The 27,671-nt window shown below is 41.0% G+C and overlaps 1 protein-coding gene across 2 annotated transcripts in view; it reads right to left on the reverse strand.

Annotated features, from left to right (window-relative positions):
• Positions 1-27,671, reverse strand: part of LOC139171461 (synaptotagmin-like protein 2) — an 82,105-nt gene that overhangs the window by 41,774 nt on the left and 12,660 nt on the right. For both annotated transcript variants that reach the window (XM_070759706.1, XM_070759705.1), the window contains exons 2-3: positions 10,598-11,086; positions 7,875-8,026 (exon numbers count right to left, since the gene is read on the reverse strand). In XM_070759706.1, the coding sequence (XP_070615807.1) occupies positions 7,875-8,026; positions 10,598-10,698 (253 nt within the window). In that variant the 5' untranslated portion in view covers positions 10,699-11,086. The remainder of the gene's footprint in view (positions 1-7,874; positions 8,027-10,597; positions 11,087-27,671) is intronic.

Below are 27,671 nucleotides of genomic sequence, written 5' to 3' on the forward strand. Positions count from 1 at the left end.
GAATCAGGTATGGCTACTTCTCCTTTCAGGCCGTTGACCTTACTTTCTCAGGCTAGGTGAGAGAGTGGGGCAAGGCCAGCCAGTGATGGAGCCACAGCAGAGAGCCCAAAGAGCCGCATGCGACTCCCAAGCTGTGGGTTGCTGACTCCTAGGAAAAGATCCACGTACGCATCCTTCCTTTGCAAATTTAAGAGAAAAGAACGAGTAACTTGTCTAAACTCATTCATGCCATTCAATTCATAACAATTCATCACATTATTGCAACTTTTCTCCTTTTGCATATTTCAAACCAATATTTCCTCCATCTCATCTAATCATTTTAACATTCAAGCAACTGGAAGTTGTTTATCTGAATTATATGGAAAGCTATTCTTGAGCCTTAACCAAATTTAAAAGGTGGTTTTCAATAAAAGCTTAAGAAAACAATGACTCGGAAGGAAGGAAAAACTTTGGTGTTCATGTAAATAACATTCTGAACTCAACAGTTGTCCAACCTGTTTCTCTGGCTGGGTTCTTTGTTTGGTTAAAGGTCCACCTTTTTAAAAGTTATAATCTCTTCACCAACTTACTATCTGGTTGAAAACAGAAGCCTGATAAACATAAGAACTTCAGAGTTATACATGTTCAAACAAATTTAGGTTGACATGGTGTTTTATTTTCTATTCAAACGCCATGTCAAAATTAAGGCATCAATCTCAAATACAAAAGTTGAATGTGTCTGTCAACTGAGTTCTAACTCAAATATCACCAATAAAACAGAACCAACCAAATAACCAGCAAAAAGCGATGGTTATTTGCATTATGTTTTTTAATATATGAAATGAACTTAGAAAAGTGTGTACGTTTTTTGATAAATCTCAAATGTACACCAAATCTACATATGGTTGTAAATTGAAAATCAGCTACCCAGGACAGAGTTAGAATTGGTCTAGCGGTTACAGTAGCTCTATCTGTTGCTTTAATTTATATTAATGGATTCTTGTTTATCTATCAAACCACTATGTTGCCAGCTTAATTTTAGATTCCAGCTGGTGTCTGGAGGCTGTTAGGGTCTGGATGGGTGCTAATAGGCTAGACTCAATCCCAACAAGACGGAGTGGCTGTGGGTTCTGCCTCCCAAGGACACCCCCACCTGTCTGTCCATTACCCTGGGTGGGGGGGACTTTTGACCCCATCAGAGAGGGTCTGCAACTTGAGCGTCCTCCTCAATCCACAGCTGACATTGGACCATAATCTTTCGGCTGTGGTGAGGGGGGCATTCGCCCAGGTTCGCCAGTTGCGGCCCTATTTGGACAGGGAGTCTCTACTCACAGTCACTCATGCTCTTATCACCTTGAGGTTCGACTACTGCAATGCTCTCTACATAGGGGGCTACCTTTGAAGAGTGTTCGGAAACTTCAAATCATCCAGAATGCAGTCGCGTGAGCATTTATGGGACTTCCAAGGCATTTCTCCAGCACTCCACGAACTGTATTGGCTGCCAATTAGTTTCCGGACGCAATTCAAAGTGTTGGTTATGACCTATAAAGCCCTACATGCAGGGGTGGGCTACTGCCCGGGGGGGGGAATGCAGTGGGGTAGCACCCAATTTGCACTAAAAGTTGAAAGGAAATGCAGGGCGTCCTGCATAAGCCACATCCACAATGTGGTAGTAAAATTTTTGGTAGCCCTTCACTCCCTACATGGCATCGGACCATTCTTGGGATATGGGGAAGCATGGGGAACATAGTTCCCTCTAAGCTGAGCAGTGAGCAATCGCTCACGTAAAAATCATCATCAACTCAGAGTTTTCCAAACCTGCCCAGAAGCCGAGAGGGAAAGAGTGAGAGGGAAGGAGAGAGAGAGGAAGAGAGGAAGAGAGAGAAACAGATAGAAAAAAGAGAGGAAGGAAAAGAGAAAGAAAAAGAATGGGAGTAAGGAAGAGAGAAAGAAAATCAAAATCTAGTTTGAAACTAGCTCAACTATTTAAGTGGCATTTTGATATTGATAGAGTTGCCCTATTATGAGCTCACTGTTATAGACACACAGTACAGTATTTTATTTTGAAATTCTCTGAGGCAAAACAGGGTGGGTTTTTTATTTGTTTGTTTGTTTGTTTGTTTGTTTGTTTGTTTATTTATTATTTATTTATTTATTTATTTATTTATTTATTTATTTATTTATTTATTTATTTATTTATTATTTCTGTGCTGCCCAGTCCCAAAGGGACTGCCGCTCAGACACTATACTTTTCCGCCCCCCGCCCCCCCCCCCAAAAAATTAGAGGGAACTCTGATGGGGAAAACTGCAGAATTGAGTTAGGCATAAGTAGACCTTCAGACTAAATTAGGATGATAGCTTGGTAGCCCTTCACTCCCTACATGGCATCGGTCCCAGCGACCAGTTAGGTCCCACAGAATCGGCCTTCTCCAGGTCCCATCAATTAGACAATGTCATTTGGCGGGACCTAGGGGAAGAGCCTTCTGTGTGGGGGCCCCGGCCCTCTGGAATAAGCTCCCCCCAGAAATTCACACTGCCCCCACCGTCCTTGCCTTCCATAAAAGTTTAAAGACCTATCTGTGCCGCCAGGCTTGGGGCCATTAGACCCTAACCCCCTGGACGATGAGTGTAGCATGTCTTGCTGTGTGAATGAGAATGAATGGTTTTAAATGTTATTACAGTTTTAAAAGTATTTTAGCTATATTAATTGGATTTTTTAGATATGTATAATGTATATTGTTTTGATATGTTGTGACCCGCCCCGACTCCTTGGAGAGGGGCGGCATACAAATCCAATAAATCTAATCTAATCAATTAATAAACAAAATAATAAATATTTCACTTAAAACTTTTTATCAAATCTTTGCTCCAGGCAATTCTAGAACAGAGACATAGCTTCATGCTGCTCTCAGAGGTGAGTCAGACCTATGTGAATTTAACCAACTGTGTTTTTAGTCAAGGCCAATTTATGATCAATTCAATCTGTATCTTTCAGTCCTTTGTTAGGGTTGTTGGAGAGATATTTTAGACAAAGGGAGAAAATTTATTCAGGGATAAGGTCAAAGACAATTTTTGGAGTAAAAGACACATCTTTCCCCCCTAAAAGAGGCTGAAAATTTGGGTGCATCTTATACAGCAGTGATTTTCAACCTTTTTTGAGCCGTGGCACATTTTTTACATTTACAAAACCCTGGGGCACATTGAGCGGGGGGGGGGGGGGGCTAAAAAAAGTTTGGACAAAAAAATTATCTCTCTCTCTCTTCCTCCCCTTCACTCTATTTCTTTCTCCCTCCATCTTTCTCTCCCTTCCTTCTTCTTTCTTTCTCTCTCTCCATCCCTCTTTCTTTCTCTTCCTTCCTTCCTCTCTTTTTTGCTCTCTTTCTCTCTCCCTCCCTTCCTCCCTCTATGTCTTTCTCTCTCTCTCCTTCCCTCCCTCTCTTTCTCTCTCTCTCTTGCTTTCTTTCTCTCTCTCGCTCTTTCTCTCTCTTGCTTACTTTCTCTCGCTTTCTTTCTCTCTCTCTTGCTTTCTTTCTCTCTTGTTCTCTTTCTCTCTCTCTCTTGCTTTCTTTCTCTCTTGCTTTCTTTTTCTCTGAGCTTCGCGGCACACCTGACCATGTCTCGCGGCACACTAGTGTGCCACGGCACACTGGTTGAAAAACACTGTTATACAGTGATCCCTCACTTTTCGCTGGGGATGCGTTCCAAGACCACCCGTGAAAAACAAATTTCCGTGAAGTAGAGGAAAAATAATTTTTTATGTATTTAAGGAGCATTTGGACTTTTAAAACCCACCCTTTGCATCAAACAGTCATTCTATAATGTTTCTCAGCTGGAACTACATGGGATATCCTACCAGTTTCTTTAATAAAGTACAGTAGTACTTTAGAAGAATTTTATGAATTTCTAATGGATTTAAAAATTTTAATGGATTTAATGGATTTAAGCCCCCTTTGAAAACCCGTGAAATAGAGAATCCGTGAAAGATTTTATTTTATTTTATTGATTGATTTTGTCCAATACACAATGAGGGTTTTAGTGGGTATATACATAGTAAAATTTATCTAAGAAAGAATAGAAGAAAAGATATAGGAATAGAACATATCAATGAAAGAATAGAAGAGATATAGGAATAGAAGAAAGTTATAGGAGATATTGGAAGTTGCGAGGGATTACTGTACTCAAAATGTAGCTTTTACTAAGTTTTTTTAGCCCTAACTAGGTGCTAATGTGATTTGATGAGAGAGAGAAGTGAAGTGTTTTAGAAACTGTTTTTTATCCCCAACCAGGGGATAAAAAGCAAATGCCAGTGCCCAAACCCAGCAAACTAATGTGCTGAAGCTGACCACACTAAGGACTAGCCAGATGAATACTTGGTAGGCAGATTATTTTTTCTCTATTTTCCTCCCCCAAAACTAAGGTGCGTCTTATACTCCGGCACGTCTTAATGACTTAAAAATACATTAGATTTAGCTTTCCTGCATTTTATGAGATAACATATAGATTTAAGAGAAAACAGAACAAAAAGTCTGAAAATCTCACAAGAAGAGAAGAAATTTCTTCTCACTACAGTCTTCAGATCCCTTGAGAGATGGCCACTTTCCATCTTTATCTATCTATCTATCTATCTATCTATCTATCTATCTATCTATCTATCTATCTATCTATCTATCTATCTACTATTTATTTATTAGATTTGTATGCCGCCCCTCACCGTAGACTCAGGGCGGCTAACAACAATAAGAAGAAACAGCATAAAACAAATTTAATATTTAAATTACTAAAAGCCCTTATTAAAAACCAAGCATACACACAAACATACCATGCATAAATTGTATAGGCCTAGGGGGAAGGTATATCTCAATTCCCCCATGCCTGACAACAGAGGTGGGTTTTAAGGAGCTTACGAAAGGCGAGAAGGGTGGGGGCAATTCTGATCTTCAAATCACGTCTCCCACCTTTCTCTAAAAACAGGCTGCTCCACATAGCATTTGGGGCAAGACTTAATCAGGTTTCTACACTGACCACAGCAAGAAACTCCCCTTGTAACCCAGAGCCAAACTCCTGCTGGCAAGAGATTTAACCAAGCACTTTGTCAAAGTGCCCAGCTGGATTTATTCTGCCATGCTAAATGTAAATGTTTTTATTGGAAGGAGGGCAAACTTTCGCTGGCATTATTTCCTCTTACAAGGCATACAATCTGTACAGTTTCAGCAGAAAGCTGAAACTCTACATCTTAGGAAGAGAAGAAAGAAACAAACAAACAAAAAAAGAACTTTCTCTGGTGTTTTTTTTTTTTGTACAGCTGCAGGGAATGATGAGAATACAAACACGGCGAGTTGTGTTTTTACACCGCATCTCAAAAACAATATGGAAGCCTCCAGTCCTTTGCTCTGAGTCACGCCGAATGGAACCTCCTTCTTTCATAGTTACCTCCTTGCTTTGTGCTGTTTTCCTCTGAAACTAAACTGCCCCAAGCATTGTCAAAGCTTATGAACCCATCTAGCTATTAATTTATTTATTTATTTATTTTGTCCAATACACAATACACATAAGAGAATAGACATCTATCTATCTATCTATCTATCTATCTATCTATCTATCTATCTATCTATCTATCTATCTATCTATCTATTAGATTTGTATGCCGACCCTCTCCGTAAACTCAGGGCAGCTAACAACAATAATAAGAAACAGCATAAAGCAAATCTAATATTTAAATTACTAAAAGCCCTTATTAAAAACCAAGCATACACACAAACATACCATGCATAAATTGTATAGGCCTAGGGGGAAGGTATATCTCAATTCCCCCATGCCTGATGACAGAGGTGGGTTTTAAGGAGCTTACGAAAGGCGAGGAGAGTGGGGGCAATTCTGATCTTCAAATCACGTCCCCCACCTTTCTCTAAAAACAGGCATACACAATACATATTGAAGAGAATAGACATGAAGTATTATATATAAAGAGAAAATATAAAAATAGAGGAGAATATATATGAAGGAAGAAAAGATATATGATATATGAGATAAGGAGAGACAATTGGACAGGGGACGAAAGGCAGGCTAGTGCACTTATGTATGCCCCTTACTGACCTCTTAGGAACCTGGAGAGGTCAATCGTGGATAGTCTAAGGGAGAAATGTTGGGGGTTAGGGGTTGACACTACTGAATTCCACGCTTCGACAACTCGATTGCTAAAGTCATATTTTTTACAGTCAACCTTGGAGCGATTAATATTAAGTTTGAATTTGTTGCGTGCTCTTGTAGTAGTCATTGACAGGCAGGACGTTGCAGCATATGACATCTTAGATCAGTGCTTATCAACCTTTCCAAACCAGCAGTGGGTTGCTCCCGGTTAAGCCCAGTTTGCAGAACCCGTAGTGGTGGTGGTGGGAGGCTCCGCTCACTCATCCAGGATGCTTCGCACACTCAAAAGTGAACTGGTAGCAACAGGGTTTAGAAATCACTACTGCCATGGACCCTCTTTAAATAAATTCCTTTCGTGGCCATGGGCCATAGTCATGGGCCTCTCAAGACTTAACTCAAGATTAAAGAGATGTCCTGGTGAGTGCGGAGAGACGAAAAGAGATCTAAAATTGATTGTTTTTATTCTTTCTATTCACGGAAGCAGAAATGCCTAAAATTGGTGCGGAAGCGACTGATTGGCTATGGGGCGATTAGCGGAAAGTTTTAAAGCCATAGCAAATTGCCAAAGTTCTTGTTCTTTTTTTTTGGGGGGGGGGGGAGGATATTTAAGGAATTTAAAGATTCGGAGCTTGAATTGGGATTTTATTTGGATTTATTAAATCAAGCCTTGTGGGCCTTTTGCTTCCGCAGAATACCATAGCTTGCATTATTTGTTTATTTTACCCCGTGAAGTCAATTTTGGTGACTTCATGGAGAGGTTCAGAAATTCTGTAGGCTGCAATCCAGTTATGGTTGGCCATAGTTTGAATTTCCACTCTAAAGTGTCCTAGTTACCCTAGGGAACAGGGAATAGAATAGAATATAGGGAATAGGGAATAGCATGGGGAAGAGAACAGAACAGAACAGAATAGAATTTTATTGGCCAAGTGTGATTGGACACACAAGCGTGGAACTCATTACCGGATTCAGTAGTGTCAACCCCTAACCCCCAACATTTCTCCCTTAGACTATCCACGATTGACCTCTCCAGGTTCCTAAGAGGTCAGTAAGGAGCGTACATAAGTGCACTAGTGTGCCTTTCGTCCCCTGTCCAATTGTCTCTCCTTATCTCATATCTCATATATTCTTTCTTCCTTTCATATATATTCTCCTCTATTTTTATATCTTTTCTTTATATATAATACTTCATGTCTATTCTCTTCAATATGTATTGTGTATTGGACAAAATAAATCAATAAAAATAAAGACAAGGAATTTGGCTGGGTGCATATGCTCTCAGTTAATTTTTTTTAAAAAAATTATTTATTGACTTTTGGAAATTAAAAATATATACATCACAATAAATTTTTACAGATCTTTATCTATTTTCTTATATTTCTTGTATTACAGTTTTATATACAGTATATTTTACATTTAAAAATCTACCAGTTTTTATATACCTTAGCACACTATTTGTTTCATGTTATATATTTATCCATTTTTGTATGCCCTTACACATTGTATCACTATACCTTGTTTCTATTCTCTATCTACTTGTACCAGTTATTCCATGTTTCATAGTATTCTGAATGGCTTATTCCCTTGATTTCCATGGTCCTTTCTGCGCATTTGTATATTTTGTCTATTTTTTTAACAATTAATAAAAAGAAACACAATTCTGAGCTGTTTCTGAGAACAGGGAATAGTGGATGCGAACCTGAGATTGAGTGTGAATATTAGCCTAGCCACCGAAATGCTCCTGTGCTCACCGTCAGAATGGCTGCCTTTTTTCCTAATTGAAGCTCGCAGTAGATCCGAGCCTTCTAAATCTTCTCGGAAACGCTGGGCCTTCGCTTCGTGAAACCATTCGCCTGTCACAAACTTCTTCTTCTTTTCATCCTTCAGAGAATTTTGCAATCGCCTAAGCACAGAAGGGAAGGGCAAAAAAACAAACCAACCAGAAAAAGGAAAAGCATGTACCACAGCTTGATATTGGATGAACATATTCCTTTAATGGATCTCTTACGCATCTTTCACTGAAAACGTGCCAAAGAAACAAATCATGAAATTCCAACACCTGTAAGCCCAACACCTGTCAGCCCAACACCTGTAAGACTAATACCTGTAAGACTAATACCTGTAAGCCCCTATAAGCCAAACACCAGTAAACCCAACACCTGTAAGCCCAACAACTGTAAACTAGGACCTGTAAGCCCAACATCTGTAAGACTAATACCTGTAAGATTAATATCTGTAAGCCCCTGTAAGCCCAACACCAGTAAACCCAACACCTGTAAGCCCAACACCTGTAAGCCCAACCTTTGTAAGACTAATACCTGTAAGACTAATATCTGTAAGCCCCTGTAAGCCAAACACCAGTAAACCCAACACCTGTAAGCCCAACAACTGTAAACTAGGACCTGTAAGCCCAACATCTGTAAGCCTAAAACCTGTAAGCCCAACACCTGTAAGCCCAACATCTGTAAGACTAATACCTGTAAGACTAATACCTGTAAGCCCCTATAAGCCCAACAACTGTAAACTAGGACCTGTAAGCCCAACATCTGTAAGCCTAAAACCTGTAAGCCCAACACCTGTAAGCCCAACATCTGTAAGACTAATACCTGTAAGACTAATACCTGTAAGCCCCTATAAGCCCAACACCAGTAAACCCAACACCTGTAAGCCCAACACCTGTAAACTAAGACCTGTAAGCCCAACATCTGTAAGCCTAAAACCTGTAAGCCCAACACCTGTAAGCCCAACATCTGTAAGTCTAATACCTGTAAGATTAATATCTGTAAGCCCCTGTAAGCCCAACACCAGTAAACCCAACACCTGTAAGCCCAACCTTTGTAAGACTAATACCTGTAAGACTAATATCTGTAAGTCTCTGTAAGCCCAACACCAGTAAACCCAACACCTGTAAGCCCAACACCTGTAAGCCCAACCTTTGTAAGACTAATACCTGTAAGACTAATATCTGTAAGCCCCTGTAAGCCCAACACCAGTAAACCCAACACCTGTAAGCCCAACAACTGTAAACTAGGACCTGTAAGCCCAACATCTGTAAGCCTAAAACCTGTAAGCCCAACACCTGTAAGCCCAACATCTGTAAGACTAATACCTGTAAGATTAATATCTGTAAGCCCCTGTAAGCCCAACACCAGTAAACCCAACACCTGTAAGCCCAACGCCTGTAAGCCCAACCTTTGTAAGACTAATTCCTGTAAGACTAATATCTGAAAGCCCCTGTAAGCCCAACACCAGTAAACCCAACACCTGTAAGCCCAACATCTGTAAGCCCAACATCTGTAAGACTAATACCTGTAAGATTAATATCTGTAAGCACCTGTAAGCCCAACACCTGTAAGCCCAACACCTGTAAGCCCCTATAAGCCCAACACCAGTAAACCCAACACCTGTAAGCCCAACACCTGTAAACTAAGACCTGTAAGCCCAACATCTGTAAGCATAAAACCTGTAAGCCTAATACCTGTAAGCCCCTGTAAGCCCAATATCAGTACAGTGATCCCTCGAGTTTCGCGATCTCGATCTTCGCGAAATGCTATATCGTGATTTTTTAAAAAATATTAATTTTTTAAAAAACCACTTCCGCGTTTGGCTTCGGGAGTCAGCTGGGAAGCGGCGCGGCTGTTTTAAAAGGTCGCAGCCGGCCTGGGGGGCTTCCCAGCACCCCCCGAACCCCCAACCCAGGTTCGGGGGGGGGTGCTGGGAAGCCCCCCAGGCCGGCTGCGACCTTTTAAAACAGCCGCGCCGCTTCCCAGCTGAGTCCTGAAGCCAAACGCGGAAGTTCGCCTTTGGTGTTTGGCTTCAGAACTCAGCTGGGAAGCGGCGCAGCTGTTTTAAAAGGTCGCAGCCAGCCTGGGGGGCTTCCCAGCACCCCCCCGAATCCCCAACCTGGGTCTTCCCGGCCGCCCACGCAAAGGGGAAACCCCGGCTCCTCGCTGATGCCCGCTGCTCGCCCGCCCGCCAGCAAGAGGGGGAAGACCCAGGGAAGGTTCCTTCGGCCGCCCAGCAGCTGATCTGCTCGGTAGCGCAGCAGCAGCGAGGAGCCGAATCGGGGTTTCCCCTTTGCGTGGGCGGCGGGGAACGCAAACTCCACCATCTACGCATGCGCGGCCATAGAAAAAAAAGGGCGCGCATGCGCAGATGTTGTTTTTACTTCCGCAACCCTACATCGCGAAAAATCAATTATCGCGAGGGGTCTTGGAACGGAACCCTCGTGATAATAGAGGGATCACTGTAAACCCAACATCTGTAAGACCAACACCTGTAAGACCAACACGATGGCTGCCTGGGGAATTCTGGGAGTTGGACTCCACCCATCTAAAAGTTGCCAAGGTTGACAAAGAAGAAATTATCTGGTTTCTCCAAAGCAGAAATCCCTCTTCTGCTGCCATCTGGGAAATATGATCTTGTATATCTGTGCACCTGAATAGCTTGACCACTGCCAGGAAGTCCCTCCTACCTGATCCGATCGCTGTCCTTTTTCTTGAGCTCTGCATCTCTCTGCAGCACTCTCATCAGCTTGCTGTATTCTTCCTCAGTCAGAAAACTGAGGTCCAGCATCTTCTCCTTGGTGTCTCACAACCCAGTCCAAAGGCCGTACAAACTAGAGCAGTGAGCTGGACATCGACTCCAAAGTGCCAAGAATTCAGGCCGGGCTGCCTGGCAGAAAGACCTTTTGGAGGGTCCGGTTGGTGCTGCAAAGCTCGAGTCGGTCCAGCCCAAACGGGATGCTCTTAGAGCTGGTTGGTGGCGTGATAGAAATGTTTCTCCATGAAAGCCTTCCTACTCTTCTTGGTCTGGGTGGAAGGTGGGGAAAGTGTGAGCCATTTGCATGAGTGGCCCCAACGGCTCACTCAAGGGTGAATTTTAAAGGGTTGCAATAGCACATTGGAGAACATCCTGGTGTCAGTTGCCTTCAGTGAAGTCTGCCCGTCCAGTTTTCTCATGCCTGCAGAAGACGGGAAGGAGGGAAGGAGGAAGGAAAAGTAGAAGGAAAATAAAGAGAGAGGGAGGGATGGAGGGAAGAAAACAAATGAAATGATCTTTTATATAACGACAATACAGTAGTACCTCTAGATACGAGTTTAATTCGTTCCAGAATGGAGCTTGTATGTCGATCAACTCGTATCTGGAACAAATGGCTTTAGACTTTTTCCCCGCTGATATAACCAAAAGCAAGGATTCTTGCGCCACCTAGTGGAAGCTCAGCTCGTATCCCGAATTTGAGCTCGGGTGTCGAACAGAAATTTCGCTCCCGTCGTGGCTCGTAACTTGGAATACTCGCATGTGGAGCAGCTTGTATCTAGAGGTACTACTGTATATGGCAATCACCTGTGTAAACTGGGAATATTTATCTGTGCCTGAACACATGAATTCAAGTGAGCAATATTCTGTGTGCTCATTAATCATAAATGAGAGATTTCTTCTTCCAATGAAGTGAGACACACACACACACACACACACATTGTTCTGCTTTGGTTTCAAAGGCGTGAAAAATCAACAAAGTCCAGAAAACAGCAACACACGATTCCTGAAGAACTGCAATCAGATACTCTTTCACAACGGCCAAACCCACACGCTGCTATTTATAGCAGCAGCCCTAATTACTGGAGCCCAACCCAACCACAGGTGGCCTCATTTTCTCTTGTAATAATCCTTCAGTTGTTGTCTCCTATGCATCACTCTATGCATGCGTGGATGTGTCATTAATTCCTGTTCAGAATCCAAGGATGATACAGATGATTGATCTCCTCCTGGGCTGTCTGCCAAACTCCTCTCTTCCCTGTCACTCACGCTTCCTTGGTCAGAGGAGGCTTCATCGGCAGATTCCATTGGGAGCAAAACAGGCCTGCGGCATGTGGATGTCTCCCCCACATCCACCTGCACATTCTTTGCAGCAGCAGCTGGGCCAGAGCTAACCACAACTATTATTGTTGTTATTATTATTATTATTATTATTATTATTATTATTATTTTATTTATTTATTACTGATTGATTTTGTCACCTCAAGTGACAATATTCAGGATTGCAGAATAAGCATGTAAACAGGAGCAACTTCCTGATCTGCCAGACTCATTTAAGGCTACTTAAATGATCTTATGTTAGGAAGTCAGGGAAAGTAAACCAGTAAAACAACCTTCTCAGAACTGAACTTGAAGCTCTGTGTAACTGGAACATTAGACTTCATATTATGTTTATCCTGTCTTGCAACCCTGTTAACACTGATTTCCAACAATGGATTATAAATATAACAGTTACCGAGGAAGCCCAAGTCTTAAGAAATTAATGCTTTCACATTCCATTTAATTATACAGCATTCCTTAAAAAGTCTGGAACTTCCAGACTGCGTGCTCTCTCTCTCCCCCCCCCCCCCACTCTCTCCCTCCTGCCCTCCCTCCGCTCACACATACAGAAAGGGAGATATATATATATATATATACGGTGGTCTATGGGTCTATACTTACAAACATCAGAATCATGCAAGCTATGGTATTCTATGGAAGCAAAAGTTAGACTTTGAAGACACAGGGCAGGAAAGGAGGCCGCATTAGATTAGCATTAGTATATACCTAGAGCCATGATGGTGAATCTATGGCACACAGGCCACAGATGGCTAATGTTGTGAATGCTCCATGTCCACCTCAGGTCATGTCAGATTCTAAGGAGGATAAGCCAGGCTGCTCTGGATACTCTGGGCTAGGGAGATTGCTAGATAAAGCAGAGAGTGAGAGTGGTCCCCTGTTCCCGTGTGCTTATTATTCCAGAAAACTAAACACATCCAAGTGTCACTATTCCATTGAGGACTTGTACACTGCACGAGTCAAAAAGAGGGTGGGGAAAACATTTACTGACCCCTCGCATCCTGGACATAAACTGTTTCAACTCCTACCCTCAAAACGTTGCTGCAGAGCACTACACACCAAGACAACTAGACACAAGAACAGTTTTTCCCTGAATGCCATCACTCTATTAAACAAATAATTCCTTCAACACTATCAGACTTTCTACTAAATCTGCACTTCTATTCTACTAGTTTTTATCATCATTCCTATCATCCTTTTCCCCCCCACTTAGGACTGTATGACTGTAACTTGTTGCTTGTATCCTAAGATTTTTATTAATATTGATTGTTTCTTCATTGCTTATTTGACCGCTATAGAAACATAGAAACATAGAAGACTGACAGCAGAAAAAAACCTCATGATCCATCTAGTCTGCCCTTATACTATTTTCTGTATTTTATCTTAGGATGGATATATGTTTATCCCAGGCATGTTTCAATTCATTTACTGTGGATTTATCAACCACGTCTGCTGGAAGTTTGTTCCAAGGATCTACTACTCTTTCAGTAAAATAATATTTTCTCATGTTGCTTTTGATCTTTCCCCCAACTAACTTCAGATTGTGTCCCCTTGTTCTTGTGTTCACTTTCCTATTAAAAACACTTCCCCCCTGGACCTTATTTAACCCTTTAACATATTTAAATGTTTCGATCATGTCCCCCCTTTTCCTTCTGTCCTCCAGACTATACAGATTGAGTTCATTAAGTCTTTCCTGATACGTTTTATGCTTAAGACCTTCCACCATTCTTGTAGCCTGTCTTTGGACCCGTTCAATTTTGTCAATATCTTTTTGTAGGCGAGGTCTCCAGAACTGAACACAGTACAGTATTCCCTCGATTTTTGCGGAGGATACGTTCCGAGACCGCCCGTGAAAGTCGAATTTCCGCGAAGTAGAGATGCAGAAGTAAATGCACTATTTTTGGCTATGAACAGTATCCCAAGCCTTCCCTTAACACTTTAAACCCCTAAATTACAATTTCCCATTCCCTTAGCAACCATTTAGATTATTACTCACCATGTTTATTTATTAAAGTTTATTTTAAAAAAATGTTTTTTAAAGGCAGACAAAAGTTTGACGATGACATATGACGTCATCGGGCAGGAAAATCCCTGGTATAGGGGGGAAATCGCGAAGTATTTTTTAATTATTATTTTTGAAAAACTGTGGTATAGATGTTTCGCGAAGTTCGAACCTGCGAAAATTGAGGGAACACTGTATTTCAAATGTGGTCTCACCAGCACTCTATATAGCGGGATCATAATTTCCCTCTTCCTGCTTGTTATACCTCTAGCTATGCAGTCAAGCATCCTACTTGCTTTCCCTACTGCCTGACTGCACTGTTCACCCATTTTGAGACTGTCAGAAATCATTACCATAAATCCTGCTCTTCTGAAGTTTTTGCTAACACAGAACTGCCAATACAATACTCAGATTGAGGATTCCTTTCCCCCAAGTGCATTATTTTATATTTGGAAACATTAAACTGCAGTTTCCATTGCTTTGACCATTTGTCTAGTAAAGCTAAATCATTTACCATATGACAGATGCCTCCAGGAATATCAACCCTATTGCACAGTTTAGAGCCATCGGCAAATAGGCAGACCTTCCCTACCAAACCTTCCCTATGACAATCATTAAGTGTTGTACCACATGATTCTTGACAAATGTATCTTTTTCTTTTATGGACGCTGAGAGCATATGCACCAAGACAAATTCCTTGTGTGTTCAATCACACTTGGCCAATAAAATTCTATTCTATTCTATTCTATTTGGGGAAAAGAACTCTTGGCCATCAAGACCGTGTTCGAGACCTGGAGACACCACTTTGAAGGAGCTCGTGCTAACTGGTCACAAAAACTTGGAATTCCTGCAAACAGCCAGAAAACTGAATCAGCAGCAGTTCCGTTGGGTTTTTTTTCTTCACCAGGTTCAACTTCAAAGTGGAACAACAAGCAAGCAGATGCCTTATCTTGCAAACTTGAGTACTTCCAAAGCAAAGAACCATTGCCGCTTCATACCATTCTGCTTCTCGAGTTGATCACAGCTGTGCATGATCTAGTAGATCTCCGAGGACAGATTCGGGAAGCACAATGACATGATTGAAAGGAACAAAAATAAATTCTTAGTAGGAAAATGTCCCATTAAGATCCCCCCCTCCCCTTTGCCAGATTGGATGCCGGCTGCCCTGCGAACCTGCCATGATTTGTCTGGAAGAGGAAAGCCAGAAATGCTTGGGTTTCCGTGTTTTTGGAAATATTAAGTCCAGCTGTTAAAGTCGAAACAGCTTCCATCCTTTTTCAGGGCCCATCAGTGTGGAGACCCTGCCTTTGTTGAACTTGACACGGAACTGGCCACCAAGCACACCAGCTTTGTTCTTGAAAGTTAATAAATAACCACGGGGCAAAGAGAAGATGTTTTAAATTCTGTGTGCCACATTTGTATACATTTTGATCCTTCTATCCTGTTTAAGATGCTATTCTTTATTTCCACCCTCAAATCTTTGAAAGAATGGACAGCCTGACTTACTTGTAAAATAGAGGCATCATCCACCATTGCATCATTGGCAACCTTCAGTTTTGAAAGACTATGGCAGTGATGGCGAAACTTTTTTTCCTTGGGTGCTGAAAAAGCATCGGTGTGCACTATTGTGCATGCGCGAGGGCCCACACTCATAATTAAATAACTTGGGAAGGCAAAAAAGGCTTCCCACACCCCCTGGAGGCCCTCTGGAGCATGGAAATGGCCTGTTTCCCAACTTCTGATTCACTTTGTGTTTCACTCTCCCCAAGCTCCAAAGGCTTCCCTGGAGCCGGGGAAGGGTAAAAACTCCCTCTCCCATCCCCCTGGAGGCTCTCTGCAAGCCAAAAATGCCCTCCCAGAGCATCTGTGTGAGCCAAAAATCAGCTGACCAGCACACATATGCACTTTGGAGCTGAGCTAGGGCAACAGCTCGTGTGCAAGCAGAGATGGCTACGCGTGCCACCTGTGGCACCTGTGCCATAGGTTCGTCATCACTGGACTATGGTATCATGCTCTGGAAAGAGTTCCTAAAACAGCATCTACTGTGGTTAAAAAGGCCAATCTGAGAGGGCAATCCTTTCCACACTAAGGGCAGATAAATTCTGTCTAGTGGTGGATTCCTACCGATGCAATCCAGTTTTAAGCATTAGTAGGAGCCCGGTGATGACTTAATTTTCGGCATTTTTTTCCAGGTTTAGATGCCCTCCTGCCCTCCCTTGTGTTGATGCCAACCTTGAATCTTCATCCGAAGCACCTCAGCTGTGTTTTGACTTGTAATGTCGCCTTAGCATGAACGGAAGTGAAATCACGGGGATGCACACCGATAGCGAAATGTAAATGGAACCCACCATTTATTGATTTGATTTGATTTGGTTTGGTTTGATTTGATTTTTATGCCATCCTTCACCTTCTCCAGGGTGGCTTACAACTTGTTAGCAATAGCATTTTTAAACAGAGCCAGCATATTGCCCCCACAATCCGGGTCCTCATTTTACCCACCTCGGAAGGATGGAAGGCTGAGTCAACCTTGAGCCATTGATGAGATTTGAACCGCTCACCTGCAGATCTACAGTCAGCTTTAGTGGCCTGCAGTACAGCACTCTACCTGCTGACCTTATGCCTCAACCTGCCAAACAAATGTCTCTTCGAAATGGTGAAGGCCATAGCGCGTCCTTAGTCTCCAAGCTGAACGACCAGAGGTCAAGGTTTCCCAGCTGTTAATGTCCATTCCCAAGGCCTTTATATCCCTCTTACAGATATCCTTATATTGCAGCTGTGGTCTCCCTCTGGGGCGCTTTTCCTAGTTCACCATACAGGAGATCTTTCAGAATCCACCAATCATCCATTACCACAACATGCCCAAGCCATGGAAGATGTCACTGTTTCAATAGTGTATACAGTGTTCCCTCGATTTCCACGGGGGATGCGTTCCAAGACCGCCCGCGAAAGTTGAATTTCCGCGAAGTAGAGATGCGGAAGTAAATACACCATTTTTGGCTATGCACAGTATCACAAGCCATCCCTTAACACCTTAAACCCCTAAATTACCATTTCCCATTCCCTTAACAACCATTTACTCACCATTATTACTGGTACTCACCATTGAATAAGACACTTAGTGGTCCTGATATTTATAAACATAATTATTTATTAACAATATTATTATTTTTTTTTGCAAAAATTATTAGTTTGGCGATGACATATGACGTCATCGGGTGGGAAAAACTGTTGTATACGAAAAAAACTGTGAAGCATTTTTTAATTAATATTTTTTGAAAAACCGTGGTATAGGCTGTTCGCGAAGTTTGAACCCGTGAAAATCAAGGGAACACTGTACATGCTAAAAATTCCAGCACGTTCCAAGACTGAACTATTTGGAATTTTGTCATGCCAGGTGATGCCAAGGATACTTTGGAGACATATGCACTAAGGCCGTGGTTCTCAACCTATCTAATGCCACAACCCCTTAATACAGTTTCTCATGTTGTGGTGACCCTCAACCATAAGTCTAGCTCCAATTCTCCCAACAGAGCTTTAAGCTGATTGGCAGAACGGTCAGAGGGACACCCCCACTGTAAACACCTGATTGGTCAGATTGTAAAAATATGTTCCAAGGCACCAGAATAGAAGCATTAATTCCTAACACCATGGGAAATTTGTCTCTTCCCATGGTTTTAGGTGACCCCTGTGAAACGGTCATTTGACTCCCAAAGGGGTCCCGACCCCCAGGTTGAGAACCACTGCACTAAGGGGAAAATATACATTTCTCGCCAAAATTGAAGAATCTTTTGACTGAAACATAGTATCCATAGTTCTTGACTTATGAACAACAATTCATTTAGTGACCACTAGAAGCTACAACAGCACTAAAAAAAGCAACTTATTGGCCATTTTTCACACTATAATTATTGCCGCATCCCCATGGTCATCCTGGGGTCATATGACCTCCTTTTGCGATGCCTGACATGCAAAGTCAATGGGGAAGCCAAATTCACTTAACAACCCTATTACTAACTTAACAAGGACAGTGATTCACTTAACAACCGTGACAAGAAAGGGCGTAAAATGGGGCATAACTCACTTAACCACTGTCTTGCTTAGCAGTGAAAATCCGGGGCTGAATTCTGTTCGTACATCAAGGACTACCGTATTTGCAGAAGCAGAATTAGGGAGCTGAACAAATAAAAAATGTTGGACTGAGCAGGCTTACTATAGAATTGCAGAATGATCAAAGAAAAGAATTTTATAAGTGTGGGAAGAATTGTATACATATGGCTCAAAAAGAATAATAAATAAATAACCAGTAACTAGTAATTAGCAGCTGTAAATACTAATATAAAATAAACAACTAATATTAAAGGTAAATATAAATGGGAAAAGATTTCTGATAATATAGTTGGATAATAGCATATTGAAATTGATATGCTGATGCTATAGAAATGCAAACAATAGTTATTTGAATGGTTGGTTAATGTCTTTTAGGTGTTTGCATTGTTTTAAAAACCTAGGTAATAAAAATATTTTTAAAAAGAGAGAGATCTGAACAAGTTCTGAGTTTGAAACGTCCCCAAATTTTCATAATTTTGAAGTATTTCTCTGGAGATCAGGAGTGACAAAAAACAAAACCACAGGATGTTGGTCACCACCATGCGAATCACATATCCTCTTCCATATCTGTCACAAAAAGCTTCGTTTATTGTGTGGGGAAGATGTTGTGGTTAGCTCTGGCCCAGCTCCTGACCCAAGGACTGTGGATGTGGGGGAGACATCCACATGCTGCAGGTCTGTTTTGCCCCTGGTGGAATCTGATGATGAAGGCTCCTCTGACCAAGAAGACATGAGTGACAGAGAGGAGGAGAGTGTGGCAGACAGCTCCTCCTTGGATTCAGAACAAGAGTTAATGATACAGCCACAAATGCGGAGAGCGATGCATAGGCAACAACAACTGAGAGATTATTATCAAAAAAAATGAGGCCACCTGTGGTTGGGTGGGGCTGTGGTAATTAGTGAGGCTGCTATAAATAGCAGCCTGTGGGTTGATCGTTGTGTTTCCTGACTGCTTTACTGACTTTGACTTTTTGTGTGCTGATTTTTCCACACTTTGAAACTAAACCAGAGCAAAGTGTGTTTCACTTTGTGAAAGAAGAAGGACTGTGAATTGCCTCACAGCTGCAAGCTAAGTATCTCAGAACTGATAAGGGACTTGTACAAATTACCAGTTTGTTTGGAGACATGTGCTCGTTGCTATACCAAAAGAGGGCTTAGTTTAAGTGAATTTTCATTATAAAGAACATTGTTCTGAATTTTCAAACGTGTGTGTGTCTGAAATTTGTACCTGTGAATTTTTGGGAGGAGTCTACCAGAGAGCCCGACAGAACAGAAGAGGAGGGAAAAAAAGATTGGAAACAGTTTCTTATTTGCTTGACTTGGTAAAATCGGCTGAAAATCTTGCAGGGAAAGTTTTTAATATGTTAATTCACAGGAAGATTTTTCTTTTCTTTTTCCAGAAAAGTTTTTTAATTTTTTTCTCACCACATCAATTCTTGCAATACAACATACCTTCTATTTTTGTTACAATAAAATAGCATTGAATTAGTAAACCATATATAATTAAAAATTAATTCTTAATTCCCATCTATTTAATTTTGAAATCAATCACATTCCCTTATTCCCTCCTTTCTAATTTTGTCACCCAGATAAATCCAATTGTCCTCTAATTAAATTCACCATTAATATTCCTTTAAATATTAATAAAAACAATACCTCTAACATCTTAAAAACTAAGACGTAGTGCCTCCTCTCCCTCTTTATATATTTTTTCTAAAATAACTAAAACCTCTAACAAAACCTTATTTTAACTATTATCAATAATAGAACCTTATAAATTTATGTTACTTATTAAAATCAACTCATATCCCATTACTTTTAGTCTTCATATAAAACGGAAATATTAAGCCCTTCATTAGCCAAACTATTTTCAACATCTTCTATTTTTTACTCCTTCTAATTAGGTTCAGTATTAATATTCCTTCAAGTATAAAAAGTCTTAATAAGCTAAACCATAACCATAAGAAACAAACCAAACTTTATACATTTATATCACTTAATTAAATCAACTCATATCACTTTAGTATACAGTATTTCATTACTTTTGCTTTTTATGTATTTAGTGAAGTTATCAAAATTAATACATCTACTACTCCTAAATTTAATAAATGTAAAAGAAAAAAAAAGAAAGAAAGTTGTTGAGTTTAGACAAAAGGAAGGGGAGTTTGAAAAATATTTGTCTTTTCTTGAAGGGGTTCTCCAATGTGACAGGTCCTTATCAGGGGCCCTGCCTGCCAGATGCCTCAAAAGGAGTTCCCTGTGTCAATCATTTTTCTGCAAACACGCCAGGAGGATCAAACGGGTCTGACAAAAATCTAAAATAAAATAAAATATCCTTAACAAAATAAATCAAGGTCTGCTCTTTGTTCTTGTTTCACCCTCTCTGTTGATCACACAAATCAACTCCATGAAAAAGCCACAGCTGGCTGCATGTTTTATATCAGCCTTTGGAAGAAGAAAAAGAAGAAGAAAGGGGGGAAAAAGGGGATATTTAAAAGCTATTGTTCTCCTGAAAGGAGCCACAAAGAGTTCAAAGAAAATATTTGCTTGCCAGGCAGTGCAAGCAAGCATGAAAGAAAAGCATATTCTCTAATAGAGGCTCCTGGGAGACAGGTGGAAAGAGATGAAATTTTGATGGCAATAGCTTTTTTTAAAAATGGGTTGCCAGAATTTATTTCAGATATAGATTAATAAGAGTTGGAAGAGGCCTTGTAAGTCAGCTAGTCCAATCCACTGCCCAGCAGACCCTATACAATTTTTGGCAGATATGAGTCCAGCCTCTTCTTGAAAGTCTCCAGGGATGAAGCTCCCACAACTTCTGAAGGCAACTTCTGTTCCATTGGTTGGTTGGTTTATTTATTTATTTATTTATTTATTGATTGATTGATTGCATTTACATGCCGCTCTCTCCCAACGGACTCTTTGGTTGATTGTTCTCACTGTCAGAAATTTCCTCTTTATTTCCAGGTTGAATCTCTCTTTGATCAGTTTCCATCCTTTGTTCCTTGTCTGGCCTTTGGGTGATTTGGAAAATAGTTTGACATCCCCTCCTCCCTTTGCCAGCCCCTCAAATATTGGAAGACTGCTCTCATGTCTTCGCTGATCTTTCTCTTCCCTGGACTAGCCATGCCAAGTTCCTGCAACCATTCATCATATGTTTTAGCCTCCAGTCCCCGAATCATCCTGGTTGCTGTTCTCTACACTCTTTCTAGAGGCTCAATATGTTTTTATAGAGTGGTGACCAAAATTGGATGCAGTATTCTAGGTGTGATCTTACCAAGGCTTTATACAGGGGGTGGACAAAAAAATGGAAACACATTGCAGCTCTTCCATGGAATCCAGATTTGTGAAGCTCGCTTTGAACAGTTTTTGTGGAAACTGGGTTCTGTACATGTCTATTGAGCTCTGCAATGATTTTAGGGGCTGTGGTCTTGCGATCTGGTCTAACAATTCGCTTTAGAGTCTGATGGTCTCTCTCAAACAACTTCGACTTTCGACCAGACCTGTGATTGGCTAAGAATGTTTTCCCTTCTCTTTCAAAAGCAGTCATTACTTTTGAGACATGACCTCTTGAAACACCAAACATTACATTACATTACATTTCTGTTACACAAGCACCTGCCATTCGAGCATCAACAATTTGACCTCTTTGAAAATCTGAGAGGCCTGCCATTTCTAGAAGGTTATAATCAATTTCCTTAAATTTCTGTCAAAAAACCCCATATCAAATAACAGAATTAATTAAAAAACACATAAAAATATGTCAAGTTTTGATTGATTTGAACATGTTCAAACATTATGATGCCAAAAAGTCAAGTGTTTCCATTTTGTTTGTCCACCCCCTTGTCCACCCCCTTGTATAGTGGCAGCAGATGTGTGTTCGATCTGGTTCACACCGATTCTATAAAACTGGTAGCAAACTACTAGTGACATCATGGAGCCAGTTCTGCAAACACCACAGAACTGGCTCCATGATTTTTTTCTTTTGTGTATGTGCAGAAGCTGTGTTTGCACCACCATCTTGGTTTTGGCTTTTTTGGGGGAAGTTTTTGCAAATTTTCTGTACCGTGCATGCATGTGCGCAGAGTGCACCTGTACCTGTGCAGCATGGCCACACAGTGTGGCCAGGAAGCGTGGCCACGCAGCACAGGAGTAAGGTAAGTTAGAACCCAGCCCTGAGTGGTAATAGTATCTCTGTTGATCTTGGTTGACTGCACATGCGCAGGAAGCAAAATAGATTTATTGGTTTTTTTCAGTTTTAAAAACAATACATAATCTTATTTACAGGTGAATCAACACCTTATATATACATTTTTATCTATATTGTCTTTTAATTGTCCTTGTGCATCTTGATGTTTTATTCCGGCGTTTGTTGTGAGTTCCTTTTTTTAGTCCATAAGCACCATTTTGTCCAGATTGCATAGTAGTCCGAATCTTTCTGATTTAGTTCCATGGTCAGTCTGTCCATCTCTGTGCACTTATATATTTTCTTGATAATCTCTTTGTCCTCGGGTAGTTGCGGATTTTTCCATTTCTGCACGAATACGATCCTTGCTGCTGTTATTATAAGCAGGATTAAATATTTAACATTTTTGGTATAGGACCTTTCGCAAACTTTTGAAAACTCATCTATGTCGCCAGGCATGGAGGAATTGATATATCCTTAGCTGCCTTTGATTTTATGGATGGTGTGTTTGGGCTGTATGACTGTTTTTAATAGGGTTTTTTTAAAGACTGTTTTAACATTGGATTTGTATATGATATTTTATTGTTGTGAGCCACTCCGAGTCAAATCTAATAAATTATTGTTGTTGTTGTTGTTGTTGTTGTTGTTGTTATTATTATTATTATTATTATTATTATTATTATTATTATTATTATTATTATGTCAATACAACACAGCAAACAAGATCACTATGCTGGATTTCGTATTTCATCACCAGTCAGGCGCTTCCCAAGCACCTAGGACTGCATGATGTAGCGGCGAATTATGTTTGCTGATCCCAGGAAAAGGGGTCTTTTGCAATTGACAGATGGAGATTTTGTCAATTCTGATGGTTCTCAAATGTTCAATGAGATCCTTTGGCACTGCGCCTAGCGTGCCAAGTACCACTGGGACCACTTTCACTGGCTTATGCCAGAGTCGTTGCAGCTCGATTTTTAGATCTTCGTATTTCACTAATTTCTCTAGCTGCTTCTCCTCAATTCTGCTGTCCCCTTATTTTTTTATGTTGTTGTTGTTGTTGTTGTTGTTGTTGTTGTTGTTATTATTATTATTATTATTATTATTAAGTAGAGGTATCATTGTATTGTGATGTAATCCCTACAGCCGCCACAAATGTCTTATCTGTGAGCATTTTCTTTTCAAGCTGCAACTGCAGATTAACACCCCCACACCCACACCCACATACACAAACCCCTATGCAACACTAGAATAAGACCAGGTGAGGACACCACTGGAAGATGGGACTGCTGAGCTGGCATAAATTAACAAAGAAGCCTGTGTGGTTATTGCAATAAACAGCTTTTCCATCCCACCTGCAATTTCCCACCCACTTCCTGCCCCTCCTTCAAAGCCAAGACTTGGCTAATATTCAGAAACAACCTCATTCTTCTGAATGCTTTGATTGTCTGACTTCACAAATCTCTGACTGAAGAGCTTGCAGGAAACCTCCCTTCTATGTGACCCAAGAGTCATTATGATTTATTAGACAATAATCATAAGATTATTATTATTATTATTATTATTATTATTATTATTATTATTATTATTATTATTATCACCATCATTGTTCAGCATTCTGGGTTTCCAGAGTTACATCTTCAATCAGCTTGCAGCCGAATCTTGCCATCCAGTTTGATTCCCTGCTGGGTTTTGCATGGGGCCGTTATCCAGGGTTGTGTAAGAAACCACCATTGTTTGGAGTCGTACAAGAGGCATGTGGAGAATTCACTGATACGTGAACTCAATTGTTGGCACAATGATACCCACAGTGGAAGTTAAAACAGAAAAGGCAATGTAACCTGTATCACAGTAGAGTCAGTGGTGGGGAGTAGCCAGTATGGTCAGGTGCTCCATCCCGGTAGGAAATGGGGCTATCTTTGAAAAGCGTTCGGAAACTTCAGATTGTGCAGAATGCGGCCATGAGAGCAATCATGGGCTTTCCTAGGTATGCCCATGTTTCATCAACACTCCGTGGCTTGCACTGGCTTCCGATTAGTTTCCGGTCACAATTCAAAGCGTAGGTTATGACCTATAAAACCCTACATGGCATTGGACCAGAATACCTCCGGGACCGCCTTCTGCTCCACGAATCCCAGCGACTGATAAGGTCCCACAGAGTTGGCCTTCTCCGGGTCCCGTCGACCAAACAATGTCGTATGGCAGGACCCAGGGAAAGAGCCTTCTCTGTGGCGGCCCCGGCCCTCTGGAATCAACTCCGCCCGGAAATTAGGATTGCTCCCACCCTCCTTGCCTTTCGCAAACTCCTGAAAACACATCTAGGTCACCAGGCATGGGGAAACTGACATGCCCCTAGCTGCTATGATTTATGTATGGTTTGTCTAGATTGTATGATTGTTTTTTATAAGGGGTTTTTAAAATTGTTTTTAATATTGGATTTGTAGATGTATTGCTCAGAGAGGGGTGGCATACAAATCTAAATTATTATTATTATTATTATTATTATTATTATTATATTCCCAGATGTGCACGCAGCTGCACGACCCTGATGCACGCACATGTGCTCCCACACCAAATTTGCCTTCTGCGCATGCACAGCAAGCAAAATTCTATGTGAGAACGCTCGCGCTAGCGAGATTTCAGTGATTTTTACCCATTTTTTTGCTTCTGTGCATGCACGGAAGCAAAAATATTGGCAAAAATCACTGAAATCTCGCTCACGCACCTGTCCTAACACAGGATTACACTCACTGCACATGTTCAGGAGCCAAATCTTGTGCTATTGGGTGCGCCTGCGCTTGCCGGGCGTGCACATACCCGCGACAGCCTCGAAGGGCGCACCGGTAGTGCCGAAGACGCACGGCCCTTCGCTGAGTATAATGCTGAAGGAATAGCACAGAAAATTGGTGGAGAAAGTGAAAAAACAAGCATTCTTGAATTGAGCTTGATTTTAGATGCCCCTGTAGTTCTTTTCTAGTAATACAGATGTACTATTTGCTATATGCTACCACCTCCTCCTCCTCCATCATCATCTATTTTTATAAAGGTCTCTCTGTTGTCTCCCATCAAAGCATCAACCAAACCTGACTTTGTTTAGCTTCGTTTTGGCACTGCCACTCACAATACAAGGAATGGCAGCACCATTCCTTATCCAAGCACCACAGATCTAATTTGCTTAGGAAAAGGAACTGCTTATTTAACTTTCTGTAATAAATGTTGGATTCTGTGGCAGGCTGCAACTCAATACGGCAGTTTAAATATTTGGATACTGTTTGAGTTCTACAGGTGGAGTCTGTTTGATTAGTTCAGACTACAGGATGTGTAGCCTTGTGTAATTTCTCTACTGTTTGATCATAAACAAAGCAGTTTGGATCAATGGAAGACCACACAGATCTGCCGCCTGTCAACCTGGCAGATATGGACAAAGATGTAAAGCTGCTCACTCTCGGATGAGCATTTAAAACCCGTGTTGGCTGGAAAAGATAAATAGTCACTTTCAGTGACCTGACATTGGTAGGGATCAACAATAGAATCAACAATTTCTCATCATTCCTATCATCCTTTTATTTATTTTATTTATTTATTACTTAGATTTGTATGCCGCCCCTCTCCGAAGACTCGGGGCGGCATACAAATCTGTATGACTGTAACTTGTTGCTTGTATCCTAAGATTTTTATTAACATTGTTTCTTCATTGCTGATTGGACCCCTATGACAATCGTTAAGTGTTGTAGCACATGATTCTTGACAAATGTATCTTTTTCTTTTATGTATATTGAGAGCATATGCACCAAGACAAACTCCTTGTGTGTCCAATCACACGGCCAATAAAATTCTATTCTATTCTATTCTATTCTATTCTATTAGTGGGGAAAGAATCAGGGGCAACCAGAGGTGGGTTTAACAGGTTCTGACCAGTTCTGGAGAACCGAATAAATTTTGAGTAGTATGAAGAAGCAGTAGCAGAAGCTTTGAGTAATTCAGACTGATAAATACCACCTCTGACTGGCCCCAGCCCCATTATTGTTATTGTTATTGTTATTATTATTATTATTATTATTATTATTATTATTATTATTATTATTTGATTTGATTTGTATGCCGCCCCTCTCCAAAGACTCGGGGCGGCTCACAACAATAAAAACAGTACAAATCCAATAATTAAAACAGTATAAAACCCCTTAATGTAAAAAACAATCATACGTCTCATACAAACCATACATAAAACGGAAACGTTTTTCCGTTTCCATCAATTCTCTGCCTCCCGAGTCCCAGCTGATCAGGAGGAAATGGGGATTTTACAGTAACCTTCCCCTAGAGTGGGGTGGGAATGGAGGTTTTGCAATATTTATTTATTTATTTGATTTGTATACCGCCCCTCTCCATGCCCACCCTGTCTCATGACCACTAAACCTTGCCCACCAAACAAGCCACGCCCACAGAACCAGCAGTAAAAAATGTTTGAAACCCATCACTGGGGTAAACACTTGTGAATTTCAAAATGAAGGCAGAGCAGTAGTACCTGCACTTACCTGCAAACCTGTGCACCGTGCATGCACCCTCTTCATTCGGGTGCACCCGCACGTATGTCCTTCACACGATTTTGTTTCTGTGCATGTGTAGGAGGCAAAAACACCCCAAAATCTCATGCGCACGAGCGTTCCCTTGTAAGATTTTGCTTCTGCTCATGCGTAGAAAGCAAAAAGCTGAAAACATTAAAAAAAAAGATGGCACCGCTTTTTGACGGACCAGCACAGGAGCGGTCATGTGCAAATTGCGCAATCTGGCGGCCACTAACGGTGCAGAGTCACCTACTGCGCTGGTAGGAATCCACCACTGAGCCAGAGTAATAGATTGCGGCAATGGCTGACCAGGTCTTCAAACCTGGGTTCCAATGTCCGCTCAGTTGGTGGACTTTTCAGGTTTCTCAAACTTGGTAACTTTACGATATTGGAGTTCAACTCCCAGAATTCCCCAGCTTCCATAAAATTTGATATCATGGTCAAAGCTCCAGGCCAGAAACCAGGAGACTCTGCATTCTGGTTCCACCTGAGCCATGAAAGCAAGCTGGGTGACCTCGGGCCATCACTATCACCCCAATCCAACCCATAGGGCTGTTGTGGGAAAAGTAGAAGGAATGTGCATTGGAATATTTCCCTATCTGGAATTATTTGTAAAAATAAAAATAAACATGAATAAAAATAAAAAGTATAAACAAATAATCACCAAAATATGGGAAATACTGGATTTTAATTTAATAATAATAATAATAATAATAATAATAATAATAATTTATTAGATTTGTATGCCGCCCTTCTCCGAGAACTCAAAAGATTTGATGAATCTTTGGTGTTTAGCAGAAACATTGGCAGATTGCAT

Source organism: Erythrolamprus reginae, chromosome 8, assembly GCF_031021105.1.
Source record: "Erythrolamprus reginae isolate rEryReg1 chromosome 8, rEryReg1.hap1, whole genome shotgun sequence".
NCBI lineage: Eukaryota > Metazoa > Chordata > Lepidosauria > Squamata > Dipsadidae > Erythrolamprus > Erythrolamprus reginae.